This window comes from Ammospiza nelsoni, chromosome 25 (genome assembly GCF_027579445.1).
Source record: "Ammospiza nelsoni isolate bAmmNel1 chromosome 25, bAmmNel1.pri, whole genome shotgun sequence".
Classification (NCBI taxonomy): domain Eukaryota; kingdom Metazoa; phylum Chordata; class Aves; order Passeriformes; family Passerellidae; genus Ammospiza; species Ammospiza nelsoni.
The window spans coordinates 7,054,118-7,077,178 of record NC_080657.1 but is presented as its reverse complement, the minus strand read 5'-3'; the positions used below and the strand labels follow the sequence as shown (position 1 = coordinate 7,077,178).

The 23,061-nt window shown below is 49.7% G+C and overlaps 2 protein-coding genes across 2 annotated transcripts; both read right to left on the bottom strand.

Moving 5' to 3' along the window:
- Positions 1-3,169: 3,169 nt before the first annotated feature.
- SRSF4 (serine and arginine rich splicing factor 4) lies at positions 3,170-12,318 on the bottom strand. Its single transcript, XM_059488601.1, has 6 exons — positions 12,158-12,318; positions 8,573-8,715; positions 7,611-7,723; positions 5,699-5,913; positions 4,785-4,868; positions 3,170-4,628 (listed from the first exon to the last, which is right to left on the bottom strand). Exons 1-6 carry the CDS (start codon positions 12,262-12,264, stop codon positions 3,857-3,859), a joined length of 1,434 nt encoding a protein of 477 aa, XP_059344584.1. The 5' UTR covers positions 12,265-12,318; the 3' UTR covers positions 3,170-3,856.
- A 713-nt stretch (positions 12,319-13,031) lies between these two features.
- MECR (mitochondrial trans-2-enoyl-CoA reductase) lies at positions 13,032-21,837 on the bottom strand. Its single transcript, XM_059488930.1, has 10 exons — positions 21,617-21,837; positions 20,297-20,394; positions 19,991-20,122; positions 18,404-18,547; positions 18,200-18,302; positions 17,887-17,989; positions 17,012-17,085; positions 16,547-16,607; positions 16,011-16,083; positions 13,032-15,050 (listed from the first exon to the last, which is right to left on the bottom strand). Exons 1-10 carry the CDS (start codon positions 21,835-21,837, stop codon positions 14,887-14,889), a joined length of 1,173 nt encoding a protein of 390 aa, XP_059344913.1. The 3' UTR covers positions 13,032-14,886.
- Positions 21,838-23,061: the final 1,224 nt, after the last annotated feature.

Below are 23,061 nucleotides of genomic sequence, written 5' to 3'. Positions count from 1 at the left end.
ATGACGCATGGCGGGTTTTCGCCAAGAGCAGAAGCAGGCCCCAAGCTGTGACAGCTTAAATGGAATGGGATTTCGGGAAAATAATACATGAGATTTGCAATGGCTCATTTGAAATACACATCACAATATTCTTCATCCCCCAATTGAGGTACATAAAATACCCTTTAGAATCTTTAAATCTAGTCAGAAAGCAAATACATTTCTTACCTCATCTGTGCCAGCAAGTTCCAACTAAAACACAAATCCTGCAGATGCTTGCAGCCAGTATTGAAGTATTCAGTGGGTCCAGGTTTACAGGGCTGTTAGAGCCAAAAAAAATTGCAAGTAATTGAACCATCCATATTTATTTAGACTCTTAATTTAATTGTTGTAAGTTGAGAGATTCCTAGTTTGGAGCTTCTTGCCCTTTTATCTCCCTGCTCTACTGATGGTTTTGCCAGAACCTACACGGTGCCCACCACGTGCATTCCTGCCTTCCCTCCTCAGAACTCATCTCCAAGGTGCCCCATAAGACAATTACCCCAAGCCTAAATCAGATTTGGGGCTGTTTTTCAGTGCATTTTGGGTAGGTACTTCCAGCCTAAAGCTGAGTCCTCACTTTGTATATAATTATTCACACAGAAATGTTACTTGAGAATATTCTGGAATTATTGCAATAGACATTCCACTAATCTTCCTCTCTGGGTATGCAATATAATTATTACTGTTAATACTTTATATTATTACCATTGCCCTGGTTTCACACCTGCTGCCAAGCAGATCTCTGCAGTTTCAGATCAAGACTCCAGGCTAAGAAAGGCAAAGTGTCCACACCAAGGAGCCACACAAGTTGGAGGTTTTGATGCAAACTCTACAGTTTAATGGAGAATTAATGGGCGAGACTCACTCAGTGACGTTTATGAGACAGAAATGAACATTAAATTATGCAGCAGCGCCCAGATAAGGCGTGTGCCTGGCCTTGCCCATGGAATCACCGTTCTGGGGGCACTCCCAGTGCTTCGCACCAATTATCAGCACTTAAGATGTCTCAGAACGACCATTCCCTGGGAATTCCTGCTCCAACACTCCCACCCACACATGCAGTGGCTGGGGAGGATGAGCCCATGCCAAGGCCTGTCCCTGCTCCTGGCAGTAAAGCACAGGAGCTCCTGCAATGTGCGGTGTGTCCAAACCCTGCACTGAGCACCCAGGAACCGCCATCGCTCCAGGTGCTCACACATGAAGGATTTTTGGCTTTCCCTCTTCTGACTGCACAACCTCCACCTCAGACAAGTTTCCCACATACCTCCCTTAGGTATGTGGGAGGTGTGTCCTCAGGTATTTGAGGAATAGATGCTTTTCCCAAAGGGCTCACTAAAATCTAGCTTGGTCACTTGGAACAGAGTTGCCAGACAGCAGAAACTGGAGTCACTTTTTAGTCTTTACCAGACTGTATAATTTGCAGATTTTCTTAAAATTATTTTTCAATTAATCATCCCTTACTAGCAAACATCTTGCCTTGGCTGGTTTCCTTCTGTATTAAGCAGCAAAAAGGATTTAAACCATCATTTTGAGAGTGTAAGATGTTAAAGCCCTAAATATATATATATAGCTGGAAAAGCCTTTTTCCTCTGAAGATGTAGTATATGGTAGTATATGCTATAGATATAGATATATGTGTGTATAAAATATTGCAAAGATTCCAAAGGTATGTCTCTGACCACTCTGGCTGAGAACAGAGTCTTATTCTCATTGTAACCAGTTCCAGGACAGCAGGATATCAGGTCTGTTACCCTATGAATGCAATAGTCCCCGGATATTATGGGGGATTTCCTCCAGTTCCCCCATTCGGGAGATCCCATCTGGACTTCCTGGAATGGAATGTCTGGAGGAGCACACGACACACGCACCTGGAACATGACTTCATCACGGTACTCAGAAACTGGTACATGTGAATGCAGCCTCTGCCTGGACACTCAGACATTTGTCTGCATCCCCGAGTTCACCTTTGTCTGTTTCTACATCTGTATGGATTCAGCTTTACATGCAAAGGAACACAAAGAAATGTGTGGTTATCCCGGCCCCAGCAGAATGAACTGTATGTGAGCTGGCTGCTGGAAGCACTGGGTGTGCCTCTGGGAAACGCTGTCACTCTGTCAGCCGGAACCCGAGGTCACCCTGTGCTGCTCCTGGGACTGACGCAGTCTTGGCTGTGGTTGTTTTTTTTTTCTTTTTTTTCGAAATTTCTATTTTTGTTATTGTCCTAATATATCTTTGCTAAATTTTTTTTCATGAATTTGGCTACCGATTTGATCATTTGTAACAGAAGATATCACTTCCACAGAGATTTCTCATGCTGCCGTGGTAATGGGACATTTCATAAAGTCTGAGCCACTTGCTGAGCCCTGACCCCTCTCAAAGTGTGGGGAGATATTTTGTGTTGCAAGCACCTCTTATGATCTATAACCTCTTCATCTTTTTAATATGGCAGGACAAGTTTCAAATGATTAAATTATATGGAATTACTGCACCTATGAAGTGACTCTCGTAGGAGAGCCACTGCCATCAAGTTGTGATCAGTTTGGAATTGGCTAAAGGACAGTTTTAGGGGAAGCTGTAACTAACATTTTTGTTTCAGACCAGGAACTCACAAAATACATTTTGCCTTCTATTTTTCAGAATGTTGCTTGCAGGCAGAACAGGTGCTGGGGATGTCACTTCTTCATTCAAAGCTGATTGTGCAGAAGAGCTTGTGGGAAGTTCAGTCTGAGCAATTTGCAAATGGCCCAAGTCTAAATTTGGGATATTATTCAGGAACACCTACACACCTACAAAACTCCTGCTAGAAGCTGCCCTCCCATCTCCCCAGGTCTCCAGGGATGCTGGGGACATACCACAGAACAGCCACCACCTTCTGTGCTTCCAAGCCCAGAAGCACATCCTGAGCTTTTTCTTTTATGAAGGCTCTTCCCAAGCACAGGTGTTTCAGTAGGAGAAAAAACTCCTGAAAAATATGCTGGAGAAATAAGTTCTTTATCTGGACTGTATTCAAATGTTGTGCCTACACTGAATGTGAAGTGACTTTCTGAATTAGGAAAATTTTTTCTGTGAGTGACTCTCTACAAATTCAGGCTTACCTTGATCAATAGAAAATGCTGACAATCACAACACAGCACCACGTAACCAAATGTCATCAAGCAAAAATAGTCTTTATTCAAATTTCATGGAAACGGGGATCACTGTACTTTGCAAGACAGGGAAAAATAAAATAAAAAAATTTAATATAAAACAAGGATATTGTCACAATACCAGAATATGGAACTATAGTTCTTTTCCCTATAGATTACTGCAAGTACCTCTATTTTTTTTTTCCTTTTGACTGTGCTATTCACAACTTTGTAAGTCCAAAAAATATGGAACAAAAGTAGTATGAAACTTAAGACTTAGCACTTCCACTAAATGGCAGACATCAAAGGGCATCAATCGAGGGCAAAATCTGTTGAATCCATCATACCTACCTATCAGTCATCACTGCAATTCCATAAACCCACCAGGGTGCAGTGCTCATTCCCTGGCCTCATTCCCTGGGCTTATTCCCTGCAAGGCTCTCCTTGGAAAACAGGGCAATTTGGGGGCTCAAGGAAGAGGTGAAGAGAACCTTTCTATTGGATAGAAAATGAGCGGAGCAGCCTCACACCAGAGAGCGCTGCAGGGAGAGAGCACTGCAGTGAGAGAGCACTGCAGTTAATGACAGACAGACCATCAGGTTGTTAAAAATACACAGCATCAACAGGGTTTCTACTTCAATCACTTGGTTACAGCTACTAAACATGTACAAAAGACTTTTCCAACCATTCCAAGTGGCGTTGCAGCAAGGTTAGGATCTGGAGCGGGACCTTGACCGCGACCGGGAGTGTGACCGAGAGGCAGACCTAGACCTGGACTTGGACCGGGACCTTGGCTTTGAATCAGATTTAGACCTGGAACGAGAATCTGATTTGATATTTGGTTTGAACTTGGAAATGGATCTAGATCTGGAGCGGGACACTGCATCCTCCCCCTCGCTTTTCACCTCCTTCTTGTCTGACTCGGATTTGAGCTGCTCCTTTTCTTTGGAGCCTGACCTGGACCGCTCGTGGCTGTCCTTTCTTCTCTTCTTGCTGCTGCCTTTGCTGTCTCGCTTGCTGCGCCTCTTGCTTTTCTCACTCTTGCCGTGGCTCCGGCTTCTACTTCTGCTACCATCCCTGCTCCTTTTCCTACTTTTCCTTTTATCCTTGCTGTGGCTCCTGCTCCTACTCTCATCCCTGCTTTTGCTCCTGCTTCTACCCTTGCTAATGCTCTTCTCCCTGTCTTTGCTTCTACTCTTCTCCTTGCTTCTGCTCCTCATGCTCTCCTTCGCCTCTCCCCTCTCCTTACTCCCACTCCTGCTCCTGCTCTTTTCCTTGCTGTGGCTCCTGCTCTTGGCTTTCTCATCGCTGTTATGGAGAATGCCCTCAGATTTATCCTTGCTTTTGTTTCGGGATTTCTCTGCGCTCCTGCTGCGGCTCCTACTTTTATCCTCTTTACTTGGAGTCCTGCTTTTCTCTTTCTGGCCTCTGCTACGGCTCTTGCTTCGACTACGGCTCTTGCTTCTGGAACGGGACACAGACCTGGAAGTACAAAAGCAACAGACAGCTCAGCTTTAGTGTGGCAAGAGCATGCAGAGAATGGGACAGAAAAGAAAATCAAAATGTTCCTGCTGCAAATTTAACACGATGCTTCTCACTGAAGTGGGAGCCCCCAGTCCTCCCAAGACAAAGACATACCTGGATCTGGATCTGCTCTTGGAGCGGCTGCTACTGGCACTGCGGCTCCGGCTCTTGTGGGAGTGTCTGCTTCGAGAGCGAGACCTGCAACACAAGGAACCACCCTCCCGTTAGCATGTGTCCATAGGGAGCTTGTGACCCCCGTGGGCAGAACCCCACAGGGCTAAAGCACCTTTCAGCAGCCAAATGTTCAGAGCTACACAACACAGTTACAAACTCAGAGCACCCTCTCCCCCCCTTTCATCCCTGCTGCCATGTCTGGCTGCGAGTAAGGTAGTAATCTGAAAGAAAAGATGCTAGTTTATTTAAGGGATAATCACTTTCCCAATCAAATCACAGTTTGAGTATGGTAAGACACTGACATAAAGCTTTGACTTCAGATTTTGATTTCATAAGCAAGTTCTTCTAGGAACAGTAACGATTTGCTTGAGTTTTCTTGCAACAAGTTCTACCCCAGAATGGAAAGGCGAGTATACTTGGTGCTGCTGAAGCAGCTCTTGGTCAGTCAAGGAAAGCAACAAATCTCTTAGAAACAGGGAACAGGTGGAGGTTTCTAAGCTGAGAAAGAACCGTTAGTCCTGGTGCTTGCAGCAGAACACAGTGTTCAGAGCTGAAGTGTTAGAAGCACCTTCTGTTTCATTCCATGAGCATGGCTCCATCGGCCACGCAGCTGCTCCTACAAGGAACAAGGGCTGAGTTATCAGGAAGAACAGTGACAGGTGTTCAGGGAGCAGGTCCACACATCCACCAAGAGAGACACCTCAGAACACAGCCCTCATTTGTCCTGGATATTAATACATGCTCAAAAAACTAGACCCGTTAAGAACTCCAAACATTTCCAGTGTTTTGGAACCCAAAAGTCTCAAGCCGCTCTATGTTCCCTAACTGCAGCCTGAGATACGTTACACACATACCGTGAATGGCTTCGGCTTCTGGAGTAAGAGCGGCGCCGTCTCGATCCAGGTCTGTCTTCCATCAATCTAATCTTTCTGCCATTTACTTCTGTCCCATCCAGCTTTTCAAGGGCTCTTTTCATGTCAGAATAGGATTTGAACTCAATCACACCTTCATTTTTCCTTCCTTTGTGTGCATCTGCATATGTCACTTCCCCTGCCTGACGCATATAATCCTAGAGGAAGAGGACAGAATCACCATTGCCTTGAATCCAGAGCCAGGCTTCCAGCTGCCCCTGCTCACTTCTGACGTGATGCTCCCTGAGCAGCTTCTGTTCACAGGGATGTCAGCAAGTGTTTGACCCAAACAGCATCTGGAGTGCCAAATAACACACTATGACTTCACAGAGTTGGTGTGATTAGAACCAGGTTGATAGCTTTGAGACAAATTATAATTTAAGGTCTCCCACTTCAAGTCTTAGATCAAATATGCTCTGGGCTCTCAAGTTTCAAATTAGAGAAGTGATTAAAGAAGTAAAATGCTTGCTCTCCAAATCATGTTTTCAGAAATAATTAGGAAAGGTGATAAAGGTTGAATATGAAGAGGCGAGAAGCCCACAGAGCAGCAGACCTCCCTTCATCCTCTGCCTTGTCAACATAGCTCGTTCTGCTGGAAAAACCCCCACAGAACTCCAAGCTCAATTCTTTTTCCCACTTCATGCTTCCTGGCTTCTCTGTTTCAATTCCTAAACCTCTCTTTAGAGGGTTTATCAGGGGTCTGTTCTGCCCTGCTTTGAGCAAGGCAGAACAGGGCCTTTGCCAGGCCAGGGCATCTTTCAGCCCCTGTGGAAATTGGCTGCAGCGGAAACAGGGCACAGAGCTCTGCTTTGTTTTCAACCCAGCTACTCCCATTTGAAGTACACTGAAATGAAAGCTATTCCCAAAAAAGCAGTAATGCATCCACTGGAGGATTAATCATGCCATGCTCTACTTAGGATTTTAATAGAGAAGCAAAGACAAGCTATTGATAGTGTGAAGCATTAACAACAAAGACACTGGAAGCACCTCTGTACGTACCTGAACTAGTGTAAAATTCACTTACAGACCAGTTTCTACTACGTCAAAGTTTGTTTAGAACAAATTTTACACACCCTTGAAAGAGAACCATAAGAGAAAGTGTTCCAGTAAGAACAAGTGGGTTTAACCATTGCTGCTCAGTTTGATAAGGAAGCACTAAACTTTTTGCATCCATTATTGAAATCCTGCTCCCTGAATCCATGATGTGGACAATCACAAGCCAACATGTCACCTCCAGAGTACTCAGAGGCACTGTGGGCTCCACAGTGTCACTCAACACCTCCACTGTTAGAATTACCTACCACTCCTTTGGATGTCAAAAATAAGTTTTTGGCAGAGATTTTTCATGATTACTCATTCTGGAAGCATCCTTACCCTGAAACTCTCCTTAAAACAGCTTTAGATGATGTGGAAAATCCTAACAGAGAATTTGCAGGAACAATGCTGTTGTTTCAAACAGCTCTAGCACCTTAAAAGTTGATGGGTTAACTCCAAACTGACAAGGGCAAACTCCTTCATCTCTAGTGAATCCTACCCCTGGCATGATTTGAGTCTGTTTTGACAAGGCTTAAGAGAAAACACACCTGTATGTGATGTTAGCTGGTGCTAAGCATAAAATTATTCTCCCCCTGTGCAGTGCCACCAGTTCTGCAGGTCCAAGTCCCAACCTGTCATGAATGGCTTCACATATGCAAACATAGTCCTGTATTAAGGTGTGTGTTACTTCCAAAATCTACTGCCCATGGAGTTGCTCAGCTGGAGCAAAGCAGACCAGCACATCACTTTGCCTGGCTGAAGACGTTTTTCACCCTTTGTGCTATGTAACAGAGAGAGGGTAAGGAAAGGGGCCCCGTACCTTCAGATCCTGCCAACTGCAGCGGCTTGACAAATTTTCCACAATCAATCTGTATTCTGTACGGGTTGGGGGACCGTACTTATCTCTTCCGCTTCTTCTATAACCATATCCACCTTTAGGAGGTGACAAGCAGACAGCAGAGCTTCAGCCAGGGAAATGGAGCCTCGCTCTCCGCCCCGACGGAACCGCTCCGCCCTGGCTGTTCCCAAAGACACCACAGCCCCCCTCAGGGCTAAATCCACCCCCTTTATGCAACACCTTGCAAAGACCCAAAGCATTCAAACAGTTTTACTACAAGCTCATAATTAAACAAGGCACAGAACTATAATTACGCTAGAATTAACATGCAATTATATTTAATATTATTTTTAAAACAGTTTGAAAGAAGAAACTGAATAAAGCCAGTTGATTAATGTTATTTACATTACTTTAAAGCTTTCTGAATATCTGACATTAATAAAGCTTCTCAGGCACCTATTTCAGATTAATCTCATATGTTTCTAGCCCTTGGGATCCTCACCACCCAGGTCTAATGGGAAAAGCTTGAGGTCGTCACATGGCTTCTGTTTTTTTTGGACAGCCAAGGGCCACAAAGGTCAAAGAGCCACTCATGGAAAGGTACCCCAAGGTCAGCAAATGGAACGGGCAGTCATCTTAGCCTCAAAGGACTCTTTCAATTAAAACATTGAGGTCTTTGTTAAATCTGTTAAACATCACATTGCAAATAACCATTAAAATAGTTAAACAAAATGATAATAATAAAAATGGTAGAAGAAACTGTGTTTATTAACGTATCAATTAAAAGAGTTTAATACAACAAACAAATTAATAAATATTCAGATCAACAATTACATTTACAGTTACACAACACTAGTCACAACTTTGTATTGCTTTCCTTTTATAAAAGAGTAAACCAATGTTTATTTCAAAGAAGCCACGAATACAAATGCACAAGTGCTTACTGCGTCCAGAACCGTAACTGCTGTCGCGGCGTGGGCCCCGGGCGTGCTCCACGATCACTCTCTCCCCACACAGATCCTTCCCATTCAGCTCATAAACAGCATCGTCGGCATCCCGCAGGTCATCGAACTCCACAAAGCCATACCTGGGGACAGGGAGGGAAAAGGGATCACTGGGCAGGAACTGAACCTGAGATATTTGTGCTCAAAAGCATCTCGTGGGTTTCTGCAGAGCCCTGTGCGTGCTGTCCTGCAGATGAGCCTCCTGAGTGTACCTGAGGGTTCAAGGCTTTGAGCCTTGGAGAAAACCTAAAAAATGAAAATCCTTCCAAAACCAGGGAGAGAAATAGGAAGGCATGAAAAGACATCTGCTGATTCCCTGAATTGAAACCTAAAGTCATTCTTCATCAATAAAATGATAAATCATGTGAGAGTGTAACGGCTGAATTCATTTATGTTAGCAAAAGATTACTATTATGGCATACTCTTTGATGAAATCAAGGGTGTCATCTATCTTTTTAAAGGTAGAAGTTAAATCCCTCCCCACTAAAAGTAAGCACTACCCCACACAGCAAAATTAATAAATAAACACAGAATCACAGAACTGCTCAGATTGGAAAATCCCTCCAAGATCAGGGAGCCTGACCATGATGTTAGACACGGCCTTCATTATCCCTGGCAGTGCCCAAGGCCAGCCTGGAGGGGGCTCGGAGCAACCTGGGACAGCAGAAGGGTCCGTGCTCATGGCAGGGGGGGAGCAGGATGGGCTTTATGTCCCCTCCCACCAAACCACTTCTTTTTGGAAAGCAAACACTGATTTGGAACTGAGGTAGATGGAAGGATGGAAGTTTGAAGCTTTGACCTGTGTTCCTCAATCCACTGCACAAGTTACATCCCCCTGTCCTGCAGGTGTTGTATTAGGATGAAGCCCTGAATTCTTCAGAGCTGCCCAGAGTAATGCAGGCAGGTAAGCATCAGGAGTAGAACTGGTTTGGTTTTTTTCTTAGAGGCATCACAAGCAGTTTGAAGTGTGTTCATAGAAGATAAAAAGCAGGCTGAAAAGTTCAATTTTCTGGTCACTTCATACATTGACTACACATACAGTCACAGAGCTGTGACTGTCAGTGCAGCTCTGAGCAGGAAAGAATGTGAAAACTAAGAGCACACAATTAAAAACTAAAATTTGAAATGGAGAATCCTATATGACCCACACTTTCATTTCCTGTCCTTCCCTCAGGTAGTAATTGCTTTAAACCATTGAATTGCAAGCTCAAATTACAAGTAGTGAGCAGCAGCTAAGCTTTTGGAGCTCTGTGTATCACTTTGCATTGCATTGTCTCCCTCCAGCATTCCAGTTTAGCTGCTGAAATTGAATTTCAGTGGAATTTCCAGTGGAGGATCCACCAAGGAGAACCCCCAGATTTCCAGAAACAACTGCAAGAATCTCTGCAGTCAAACACCATGCAGGAGTTTGAATTGTTTCCTAGGCAATACCAGAAATAAGCCATGGAGGAAGGCTCAGGAGAGCACAGCTCAGCCCAGGGCTTCCCAAGCACAGACACAAAACCTGATTGCTCAAGTTCCATTTTTGACAAAGAATTTAACTTCAAACCTGTCAAAAGACTTCAGAATATAAAACTAGAAAAAAACTATTAAATTGACTTAAAAGCAGAAAGACAAGTCCCTTTACCACATCAGCCACATAACAACAGTTTCACATCTGGTAAGAAAGTTTAGTTGGCTTCCCTTCCCCCCCATCTCCAACATGCATGAAGCAGAAATATTGAATTTGGGCCTTACTCAGCAATAGGAAAACTGCCCCCCTTCCTACCCCCAACATTTCCAAGGATACACAGCAGGAATGGAAAACAGCAGCCTCAGCCATTTCAGCTAATCTTCAACAACTCCTGAGGCTGTGTGGGTTAAAACACCGACACATGAACACTTTTTTGCTTTAATAACGGATTTTATTCATCTTATAAACGTGTCAAATGTCCACCTGCCAGCACAAGCAGCATTAAAACTGAATGAGCCTCTTTCACTTTAATGCTCAAGGAGTAACTTGTACAAGAAATTCCTCTTCTCCACTGTAATTAATACCTGCCTCTCCTAGCTATATAATGATAAATTTATATTCCATTCAACCTTTCTAAGGAAGGCTTCAAGCTGAGTTTCTTGGAAAAAGCAAAGGCACTCATGAGGCTTTGGGTGTTGGGAAAAACCCCACCAAAAATGGCAATTTGCTTTTTCTTCAAAAATCCACACTTGAATGTCTTGGCCAAGCCCTGGTGGAGGAGGATCCAACCCTTGGAGCTGCAGTGTGGGCTCAGCTACTGGAAAGAACACAGAGGTATGGCGAGTTTGGGGTGTTTGTGGGGGGGCAGAACACACCCCCAGACAGCCTGAGGGCTCTGGGAGCAGCTCTGCCCCCCATGCCCAGCACAAGGGGGTTCTTTTTGGGGAGGTTATCTGGGGTGCAGCCTGGCTCACCCTGCAGCGCTTGCCCTGGGGTGCAGAGGGGCTGGGGGGTGACAGGGTGACACCTCCTCCCTGCAGCAGGCAGGGCAGAACACACATGAGCTGCCCTGAGAACTGAAGTGACACTCAGCTGTCCTGCCCCCAGCTGTCACAGAATCCCAGGTGTCCTGCCTTCCAAAAAGGAGAAGCCCACCCACCCGAGCCCTCCCCAGAGGGGGAGCCCAGGTACCCTGCATCCACTCTAAAAAACGGGGAACCCAACTGTCCAGCCTCCCTCCTCCCACCCAAAGGAGAGTCCAGGCATCCGCATCCCCCCGACAGAGCCCCAGCCATCCTGCAACCCCAAAAAAGGCCCAGACGTCATGTCCCCCCTTGACAAGAAGGGGAACCCAGGCATCCCGCTCCCCATCCCTAAAGGGAACCCGAGCATCCTGCATCCCCAAGGACAGAGCCAGGTGTCTCGCTATCCCCTCCCAAGGAGATCCCAGAAACGTGTCACCCTGCCCAGAGCGGGGAACCTGGCCACCCTGTCACCCTGCCCAGAGCGGGGAACCCTCCCACCCTGTCACCCTGCCCAGACCCTCCCACCCTGTCACCCTGCCCTCCCACCCTGTCACCCTGCCCAGAGCGGGGAACCCGGCCGCCCTGCCTCCCCCACACAGGGGGAACCAACGCGTCCTGTCCCCCCTCCAGCAGGGGCCCAGACCTCCTGCCCCTTCCCCATAAAAAAAAAGGAGAAACCCAAACGTTCCGTCCCCCCGAAAAAGGCACCAAGCAGACTGCCCTCTCCCAGTAAATCCCAGCCATCCTCTCCCCGCAGAAAGGGCGGACCCAGCCCCCGGTCCCTCCTCCAGGGGAAGTTCCAGCATCCTGCCATTTCCCAAAAGGGACAAGCCAACATGCCGCCCCAATAAAGCACCAGGCTCCGCGTCCCCCACCACGGGGGAGCTCAAACTTCTGCCCCTCTCATCGCACCCAAAGGAGGCGACCCGGCCGTGCTGCCCTCACCCTGCCCAGAGCGCCCGGGCGGCCTCGTTCCCCGCGGCCCCTCCGAGAACCTCAGGCGCCCGGGCCCTCCCCTCGCGGCAGCCGGGTCGAGCCCGCGCTCACCCGTTCTTGAGATCCACCTCGAGGATCTTGCCGTAGCCCTTGAAGAAGCGCTCCACGTCGCGCTCCCGGGCCTGGTAGCTGAGGCGGCCGATGTAGACCCGCGGCATCGCGGGGCCGGGGTGGGCCCGTCAGGGGCCCGGGGGCCGCGCGGCCGCCTGACGTCACGGCGGCGCGCGGGCAGCGACGCGGGGCAACGTCACGGCGGGCTACGCCCCTGGCGCGGGCTGGCTCTTAAGGGGGCCATGCCGCCGGGTGGGCCCCACCGGCCCGGGGGTGGGGTCCCGTTCCCCGTGGAGAGGATGGCTCGATCCCCCTTCCCCACGTGTCTGATGGGCAGGACAGCGTGCGATCCCCCTTCCCACGGCTCAGGGGCCTTTTGGGGTCCCCTCTCCCCATCCACTGGGTGTATTGGGGTTTGCCTGCCCGTGGGGGTCCCGTGCCCCATGGAGGGGATGCCTCGATCCCCCTTTCCCACGCGCAGGGCGCTAGTGACGGTGCCGAGGTGCTTATGGGGCCCTCTCTTTGGCGGGGTCTGAGGATTGCCCCGCTCCTAAAATGCTGATCCTGACGGGACCCCAAAGGCAGGCAGGGATGGGGGTCCCCCATCCCCGCGCTCGGGGCGCCCAGGCGTCCCCCCATGGCATTCCCCATCCGTTCAGCAGCATCCCTCTTGCTGAACTCTAAATGTCAGTTTTGGGGAATTATTTTTATCCTTTTGGTTAAGACGTCAGATGCCTAAATCACAACAAATCCCAGCAGAGGCTCTTGGAACATTCCAACATTAGTAGCCACCCCCTTGAAAAACCCCACAATCACCTCCAAAACGATTAATATTGTGTAGGTGCAACACCAGCAGCTGGATTTCCAGCCATGATCTTGTTCATTTGACAAGGAGAATTAAATTTATTTATTTATTGCTTTGTGCTCTGGTATAGGAGTGAGAGGTTGGAACATTTTGTGAAAGAACTCTCTAAAGCATGTTGGGTTTTATTGCTGAGCCCAATAAACAATGGGGGATAAAAGCTCTGCATTAATTTTTCTGGTTTATGCCATGCTTAATAGTGCTCATAATGATCTCTTGGTTCTTTTTTTGCTTTTTTCCCCACTTTATCCATCGATCAGGAAGCACCGAGGCACAGGATGGGGCTCTGCTTCCAATGCTGGCATGGGGAAGGAAAATACAAAATATTGAGGGATTTATTAGGGATGGAGGAGCAGAAGGGAGATGCTGATGCAGTCTATCCTGGGGCACACCTGCTCTCTGCTAAGGGAGGTCTCTGGGAGGGGTTTTAGGGGGGATGAAATGGCTTTGACACATCCATTTAGTGGCCAGCGTGGCAGTGGGATTTAATTTCAGAGAGTTCTGCTCTTCCAAGTGCACATGCAGTTGTACATTGCTCCCTCCAATCCTGAGCAACATTCCTGCCCTGCTCTTCTGCTCCTCTTCTCAGGAACCAGAAAATACCCCAAATGAAGGAACACCTTCCTGGGCTGTCCTCCCACTCAGAGCATGTCAGGAACTGGGCACAAGGTGGGAGAACCCCAGTGAGGTCCCTGGGCCGGGTTCTGAAGGTTCTGAGGCAAAGAAAGTTTGAGGAACCCAACCCAAAGGAGGTTATTTCCATTGCAAGACGTGTTTGAGGAACATTTCCCCTATAGCTCATCCTGTGGAGCAGCATGGAGAGCCTGCTGGGATCCAAGAACATCACCCAGGAACAGGGACAGTCACAGCAGAAGCAGCCCTGTGGACACTACACACCTGGGTCATTCCAGAGGCATTCCATAGAGGCATTTCTGCATGGGGGAGAAGGTCCCAAATGAAAAACCTGAGGTCTGGGGCATTTGGATGTCCAATGCTGTCCCCTTCCCCATCCCTCCCTGGGTACTGCTCCCAGGGGCACTGGGACACAGCACTGCCCTGGCAGGACATTCCACATGGAAATACAGCTGGATTCAGCTCTGGGCTCAAACAGATCACTGGGAAATCAGGGTTTTGGGGTTATTTCTGCATCTTCCACCTCCTGCTGCCAGGAGACAGGTGTCACACTGTGATGTCACTGTGATGGAACACAGACTGGAGAACTTCCCAGGCAGCTGGAGCCACAGGATTCCATCCTGCTGACTGTCAGGACCAAGAAGCTGGTTGGAGGCAGCCAAGCTGTGGAAAAATAAGTCTAAATGGAACTATCTTCACAGGAGACATCCTGTGCTTCTGTCCTGGAGGATCCAGCTTGGTGGGTGGCTTCAGCTTCTCCTGACCATCCCAGAGATGATATGGGACCATCTTGGGATGCTGCTGTGGGACTCCCTGCAGACAAAAACGCCCTTGAAGGTTGGCCTGATGAATCCTGGGACCACAACATGAAATTTTTCTCCTTAGAGATCTCTGCTAGCACCAAACCTTTCCCTGCCCATCCTACATTTCACCTGGGATAACTACAGCCCTGCCAGCCCCAAAAGCACATCTGAGGGGGAACTGCTGCTCTTTTCACACCCTGAGCTGAGCGAGCCATCATTTGGGATCCCAAACTGCCCCCAGCCACAGTGAGAGGCAGCCTCCCTCTTGCAGCACTACCACACAAAGCTGCAGAGGCTTTTAAAGCTTTCAGTAGGCATCCAAAATGTGAAAAACAAAGGAAAAAAAGAAATTCAATGGATCTGGAGGGTCTTTTCCCCCCTCAAGTCTGTGGACAAGCATTTGAACAGGACAGGTCTCCAGGAGCTGCAGGTCAGAGGAGGAGGATCTGTTTGGAGGACACGAAGGGCTTCATGGAGGCCTCCAGTGCTGCCCTGTAGTCCTGAAGCGGGACCTCGGTGCAGGCGGGCGCTGTCAGCTGGCCCCTGCGGATGAGCTGGCACAGGGCATCCATCATCGCAGCCACGCTCTCCTGGTCTGCAGGGGAAGGAGGGAGCTCTCACTGCGCCATGCAGGGCCACCCACCACCCCTGGGAACACCCGCCCGAGGCTGTATGGGGTCTCTAGGTGTGACATGCCCCAGCTCAGGCATGTGGGATGAGGGAACAGCCCCTGGCATGGTCCCTGCCTGAGGCCAGCACCAGTGTCTCAGCACCCTCATGATGCCTTAAGTTTGAGCTTTCTTATTTTCCAGATTCTGTCCTGCATTAGTGTGTAACTCTGAACTTCATATAAAGTGTCAGCAAGTTCTCCTCACGGTTCAGTCAGAACAATCCTTTTCCAGCTCCAGAGCCAAGGACACCACTGCAGCTTCAGGCCCAGAAAGTGCAAACAGCAGCAAACTGAGGAGAGCAAACTGGGAGGGTGGGACTGTAACTGGACAATTAACCCCAATATGGAAACAGACCAAAACTTATAGAAGTGTGAAAACTTGGGACCCATGGTCCATCTTGGGTATATCCTCAGCCAGGCTCTTGTACTGCCCAAGGCGTGTCCTTTGAAGGAAGCCTTTTAATAAATCCCTACTTTATTCCTTTAACACTGTCCAGCTTCTGTTCTACACAGCCTCTAAAGGCATCACTGGGACAAGAGAGATGGCTCTGTGAGTGGGAGTGAGGATGGTGCTGGGTGGGGTTTGTTCCCACTCCCATGCCTGGCAGGGGACAGACCCTCAGCCCCCCCAGCTCAGGTCCCTCAGCCCCCCCAGCTCAGGTTCCTCAGCCTCCCTGGCTCAGGTCCCTCAGCCCCCCCAAGCTCAGGTCCCTCAGCCCCCCAGCTCAGCTCCCTCAGCCCCCCCAGCTCAGGTTCTTCAGCCCCCTGGCTCAGGTCCCTCAGCCCCCCCAGCTCAGGTCCCTCAGCCCCCCAGCTCAGCTCCCTCAGCCCCCTGGCTCAGGTCCCTCAGCCCCCTGGCTCAGGTCCCTCAGCCCCCCAGCTCACCCTGTGCATGGTCCTTCCGCCACTGCGTCATCCAGAACCCGCGGAGCCGCATGTCCCGGAAGATGAAGGCACTCTGTGGAATGTGTGACACCTGTGTGTCTTCCTGGTAGCCAGTGACACTCCTATGTCCCCTTGTGCATCCAGTGACTCCCATGTCCCCTCACACAGGCAGTGACACGTGTGTGTCCCCACCCAGCGTGACAGTGGTGGAAAGTGGCAGTAAGGCCCCTTGTTAGAGCTGCCATTTGTGAGCCAGGGATGTGGAGAGGTGACTCTGAGGTGTGGAGTCAGGGCAGGTTTGATGCTCAGCACCTGCAGGATCATTTCCCCCCTGGAATTTTTTGGCAGCCCAAACCCTCCATATAAAAAGCCAAGAGCCCAGCAGTGGGACGCAGCTCGTCCTGTGATGGACCTCATCAGGCAAATTAAAAAGGCTGGAGGGTCTCAATCTGCACCTGGGGAGAGCCAGGTGCCCACAGTACTGAGGGGATGGGGACATGCAATGGAGAACATGAGACTAAAGAGGGAGTACTCACCACAGGCACCATCACAGGCTGCTTTGCCATCCCCCCATAGGTGACCATGGTCCCCTTGGGCCTAGAGTAGAAAAAGGGGTATTGGGTTAGGTGGCCCCAAAAGTGCAGCTCTGAGTTGCCACCTCCTCCTCTGTCATCCCCAACCCCCCTGGGGCTGTCCTTGCACCCAGGGCTCCCCAGTTACCCCTCAGATTCCACTTTCCAAGCTCTCTTCTTGCTTCTGTGCACCCTTAGCTGAATTTGCAGCTCAGCACACCAGTTACACCTGGCCAGGACCTGGGGAACCTTCACAACTGAACCCCAACTACCCCCAGCAGCGTGAGACTTCAAATGGCTGTTGTTACCCCAAACCACTTTTCCATTCATCTTTCCTCTCCAAAAGTTCAACAGACTCCAGAGCAGGACCCTCTATTGCCAGTTTCTGTCCCCAGGCTTGTGCCCAAGCCACCATCCAGCCAAACTTACTGCAGATGCCGCAGCATCTCTGTGGTGCTTTTGCCTCCAACGCAGTTCAAGGCGAGCCGGGGCCTCGGGATGCTCTGCAAGGGTTTATGACAAAGGTTCCCAAATTTTATGGCTTCTTTAGGGGATGGGACCATGGTTTTTGATGAAGCATCTGCATTAACCTCAACATTTACCTGAGGGCTGCTGAGAGTAGTAGAGCTAAAATCCATCAGAATCATGGAACAGCTGGGGTTGGAAGGGACTCATTCCAATCCCCTGCCATGTGCAGAAGACACCTTCAGCTAGACCAGGCTGCTTCAAGCCCAGTTTGATTGGAACCAAAATCTGTGATCTTTCCCTTGTGGCAGCAGCAAAATCCCTCCACTACCAGGGCTAAATGTCGCAGACATCTTTTCATTAAAATCCTTTCTTAGGACTTTTTCCTGCTGAAGCTGAGAAGTTTCAGCAACAAATGTAAACAATGGTTATCTGCTGCTGTGGAATGCAACAGGTGGATCCATGATTGGTCTCCTGTGGATGTTTGGATTTACTGACCACTCACGGCAGAGCTGCTCTCGCTCTCTGCCGGGACACAGATCTTTGTTATTCATTCTTTTCTATTCTTAGCTTAGCTAGTCTTCTGAGAACTTTCTTTCTATTTCTTTTTAGTACAGTTATAATGTAGTATATATATCATAAAATAATAAATCAAGCCTTCTGAACATGGAATCAACATTCCCACCTCTCTCTTCACCTGAAAACCCTTGTGACCACATCATAGCTAAATCCTTTTCTAGAGAGAAATTTGTCCTTCCCATCATCCTTGCATTTCCCCGCAGTGCTGAACAGCAGCAACAGCCCTTGACCATCTCTTAGTGGGATCAGCATTGAGGTACCTTAAATATATCTTTCATCTCTGGCTTTCTCAGCATCTCCTCTGTGATGACATGGTCAGCACCCATGGCCATCAGCCTCTCCACCAGTTTTGCGAGATCAGGTCTGGGGAGGTAAAAGGAGATAAAAAAAGAGGACTAGATGAGCCAGGAAGCAGAGTTCCCCCTTCCCCTTCCTTTTGCTCTGGCGTTGCATGGGGACAACAGGGAAGAGGCTGGAGAACAACTTGGAGGAGGAAATGGGAGAAAATCCTGGGTTGGATGGGCAGGATGATGAGATCCAGCTCCCAGACTCGCTCCTCCCCAGAGGACCCACCTGTCCCTCACCACGTTGATGGTCTTGATGCCAGAGGCCCTGGCGATCTGGATGACAGCCTGGCCCACCCCGCTGTTGGCGGCGTTCTGGATGATGGAGTCACCTGGATGGGAATAAACTCAGATTATGTGAATAAACCCAGATTCCACTGCAGAGGCAGCCGGGAAATCCGTGTAGAATTGCTCCCTCACGGCGGGGCCATACCGGGCGCCAGGCTCTCGAAGTCAGCCAGCAGGCGGAACGCTGTGCAGGGGTTGACGCTCAGAGTGGCAGCGCAGAGCACCGGGATGTCACTGGGCACTTTCAGCAGCATCTCCTCAGGGAACACTCCCCGTGTCCGCCACGTCCCTGGGAACAGCAGCACCACGGGCACAGGCACAGCAGGGGGGAAAGCAAAGGAAAACCATCAGCTCACATTGTAGGTTCGGCAGCACAGCATCAGGTGCTGGGAACCAGCTAGACCCTGGAGAGAGAATTATGGAATGGGTTCCCATATGGGTAGAATCAAAATGCTCCAAGAGGCAAGGAATGGATTCCTCACTGCCTGCCAAGATTTATCACCCAACAAAGCCTAATCATTTCCCAGAGGGATAATGGGACTGGGGCTCCCTGGGTATGTGTGCAGAGATAATGGAAATACTCTCCATCCTATGGATGAGCCCATATATTCCAAGCCAATTTAGTCAGCTTTACTCCCTCTATGCTTATATCTAATTTAACCCTCTATCATCTATTTACAGTGGTTTTATGCTTAAAAATACCCCATTAGGCTCTTAACTCTATCGTTTTCCTTCTCTCATTTAGCAGAAAGTCTTTTAAGAGGAAATAGGCAAAGAACAAGCTGTGACACTAAACCACAACCAGCAAATATCAGGCCATTGGCATTTTGGAGGAGCATGGGAGACATTTGTTGGGAAATAAATTCGCACACTTTCCCAGCAGAGCATTATTAAAGAGAAAACTACAGTGAGAGGCCACCATGACCTTGCCTGTGTGAAATATTTTATCCCAGGTCTTTAGGGAAGCTCTAAGCTGATGGGACAAAATGTGGTTATTTCCTGAGAAATACAGATTGCTGCAATGCTTTATAATAGCACAGACATCCCATAAAGGGTCTATGCTACAGAAGATTATTGTAAAATTCAAGTTTGGCATAACGAATGGCATTGCCACTGCTCCTATTCCAGGTGTTCTAGGGTGCATGCTAAGTCCTGTGCACAGAAGCCCCTTCCCTGGGGACCCCCATCCTTCTTGAGAACGTCCCTGTGTCTGTGGAGGATGAGCAGCATCCCTTACCAGGGCTGGGCAGCAGAAACTGAGCTTGCTTTTAAAAAATACATTAAAAATAAAATAAAAACAAATTAATTAATTTAAAAGAAAAACATGTGGTGAAAATAAACCAAGACATAAATAGGTAAGAAATAACCCAACCAATCATCCCACCTGTCTCATTATGATTGGTCTCACATTGGTTCCAGCTCCTGCTTCCCTCACCCACCATTCCCTAATGGAGTTTTGTTCCCCATTTTGAGTCCCATTCCATCAGGTGTAATTGCTGTAAGTGCGGGGGTTCATGGCTCTACCCACACCCTGCAAATATGGTGCTTTGGAGAGCTGTGCTTTTGCTCTGGAACCCCCAAAATCCCCACAGCAGCTCACACAGGAGCTGACCATGAGTTTGCTCTCTGGGCAATCCTGGGCACCCCCCATGGGCTCCAGCACCTCAAAAATCTCCTGGCAAGATGCTTTGCAAGGGGGGTGAGCAAGGACTCAGTGCTGAGGTGAACTCACCGAGTCCGGCGTCTGCAGGGATGACCCAGTCCCCAGGTTTCAGAGCCTTCACGTGGCGCCCAACCTCCAGCACCTCCCCGACACCTTCGTTCCCCCCCACGGCAGGCAGCGGCGACAGGAGGGGGTAGGTTCCTGTCGGGAAGCTGGAAGTGAGCTGGAGACCCCCTCATACCCCAAAATCCCCGTGCCAGGAGCCATCTCTGAACCCTCCGAGACAGGAGTTGGGTTTGGAGATCCTCGTGGGTCCCTTCCAATTCAGAGCATCCTGCAAGAGCCAACGTGCAAAGTATTGATCCAACACACTACCTTGGATCATGTTGATGTCGGCGGGGTTGATGGGTGCTGCCAACATCTTGACGTGGACATCGCAGTCCCCCAGCTTGGGCACTTCCAGGTCCTTCAGTCTGAACAGGGAGACACAAAGGAAAAGGGCATCAACACCAGTTTGCTGATGCCTTCTGTGCTGTGGCTGAAGCTGGAGGGTGCCTGTATCACCTACACCTAAATTAACAGCACTGTAGGCCTCATCCTATCAAAACAATCAGATTTCTGTTAGACAGAAGGACAGAAAAGGCTGCTAAAAGCCAACCGCCCAAAACAATCCTGTGTCACCAAGCCCAGAGATGCTCACTAAACTTAACAAACTCGGCAGGTTGTGTAAAAAAGCTGCGGTTTTGGCTGGGGATTTTACGGCTCATCCTGCCCCGCTCGAGCGTTATGGGAAACTGGGGTATTTCTGGAAATCTGTGAAAAGGGAGAAGTCACAAAGCACAAAGCAAGACCAGTCTTGCACAAGCAATGGGGTGGTAACAGCAAATCTCAGGAAGTAGCAGTGTTAACAAGCACCATTGCACAACTAAATGATCATTTGGAAGAGCAACAGTCCTCCAAAAAAACCAGGGGATTGGTGTCTGGATGCACCTGGACAATGTATCAGCGTGAACTGAGCTGGTTCAAGAGGGGCAGCAGGAGCTCAGTTTCCTCCCTTGAAAAAAATGGCCTAAACTCCACTAAATGACAATTTCTCCTTTCCAGGATTTTTGATGCTGAGCATCAGCAGCTGTCCCAAAAAATGCTTGTGATGCTGCTTTAGTCCCTAAATTGAGATCTCAAAGGGAAGACCCATCAGTGGGATGCAACCCAGGGTCAAGTTGGGGCACAGCGATGCTGAGGCTTGGACTCTCTGTCGTATCCCAAATTAAACAAGAATGGGCTTTTTGAGAAACACATGAGGTTAAGACCAACTGACAGAGCAGCAGCCGGAGGGTGGGGGATATGGAGGCATCATCCCCATGAGAATGTGAGACCATGGCACCACGAAAACATTGGGGCATCCTAGGATCCTCCAGTCCCCCTGCATGTTCAGGGGTCCCGCAGGGATCTACAACCCATCCCCATCCTCTAGATCTGGGATGGGCAACTCCTGACCCCCCTGCACTGCACCCCCAAAGCACCCCAAAACCTGCACCCCCACTCCTCTCGGCACCCCTGCAGCTCCAGATCTCCGCCCAGCTGTGCCCCCCCAGCCTTGGCCCTACGCCTGCACCCCCTCCCTGCAATGGCCCCCACATTCACACCCACCCCATTCCTGCACCCCCTGCAATGCACCCCGGGTCCCCCCCTTACTGCACGACGGCTGCGGCCTCCCCGTGCTGCTCATAGAGCAGCCCGAGCGGAGGGGTCCCCGCCGAGGCCGACCGTGCCCGCACCGGGGGGGTCCGGACCAGGGAGGTCAGCACTTGTGGCGTCCGGACCAGGGAGGTCAGCACTCGGACGGTCCGTGCCGGCGGGGTCAGCACTCTGAGGGTCCGCGCCCCGCGCAGCACCCGCGCTGCCGCTCGCTGCATTCGGCTGAACTCGGCTCCGCTCGGCTGAACTCGGCACTTCTCGGCGCTCCCCGGCTGAGCCCGGCGCTGCCGCCGGTGACGCTCGGGTTGGCCCCGCCCCCGGCAGGCCCCGCCCCCGCGGCTTAAGGCGGCCCGGCCGCCCGTGCGCGGAGGGGGCGAGGGCTTGGCGGGGCCTCCCCGCGGTCGCTTCCCGCCCGTTTGTCCCCAAAACGCTCCAAAGTTATTGACTGTGCCCGGTCTGCGCAGGCAGGCAGCGCTGATGGGCGTAGGAGCATCTCGGTCCGAGCGGTCACTGGATCATGGAATCATTTAGATCGGTAAACACCTCCAGGATCAGCCCTGGAGCCCTGGCAGTGGCCGAGGCCCGGCTGGACACGGGCTGGCAGCACCTGGGACAGTGGAAGGTATCCCTGCCATGGCAGGCGTGGAATGGGATGAGCTTTAAGGTCTCTTCCCACCCAAACCATTCCATGGTTCTGTGATTTTGGGGAGAAAAGTCCATTTTCTCTGCTTTATTGCCCGGTCCTGTCTGGGATAGACACACTCCCGGCCGGGAGAGCTGCAGGGACGTGTTCGTCACATGATTACTTAAAACAACAGATGCCTGACACAAATGGTGAGGAAAAAATTCCCGGCAGTAATTTAATTCAATGTTTTGTTAATTATCTTGAAGGAAAGGTCTCATTTAGTCTTCCAGTTATAACTGAATAGATCAGAGGGGGAAAAGAGAAGCAGAGCCTCCTGCCTTCCCGATAGACCTGTCACAGAGGATTGCTTTGCAAAGGATCGATGTCCAGGGGAGGAATTGCTTGGTTCAGCCCCACAGATCCCTCCTGGATCCTCACAGGCCGTCCCAAGCCTGGCCCCATTGCGGGGATCCAGCACAGACGGATACTGGTGGGTACTAAAGCAAGGCCAGGTGCTCAGGGCAGGATCTTTTCTGTCTCAGGTGACCCAGCCCTAAGACTGTCATGATCCTAAGTAGAAAATTTAGTCAAGCTGCTTGATATGTTCACATCATTTTTTAACAAAAAAGGAAAGCAACATAGTCTTTGAGGTGTGAATTCAGATTCAAGATGAAGGAAAAGTTCAGGTTTGGAAAAAACTCTCTTCCAAAGTGCTGGTGACAGGTTTTCTGCCTTTTCTAGGTTATGATTTGCTTTTGGGGATGCCTTGGAGGGCTCAGGGGTGTTCCCACCAGAGCCTCTGGACAGCACAGAGAAG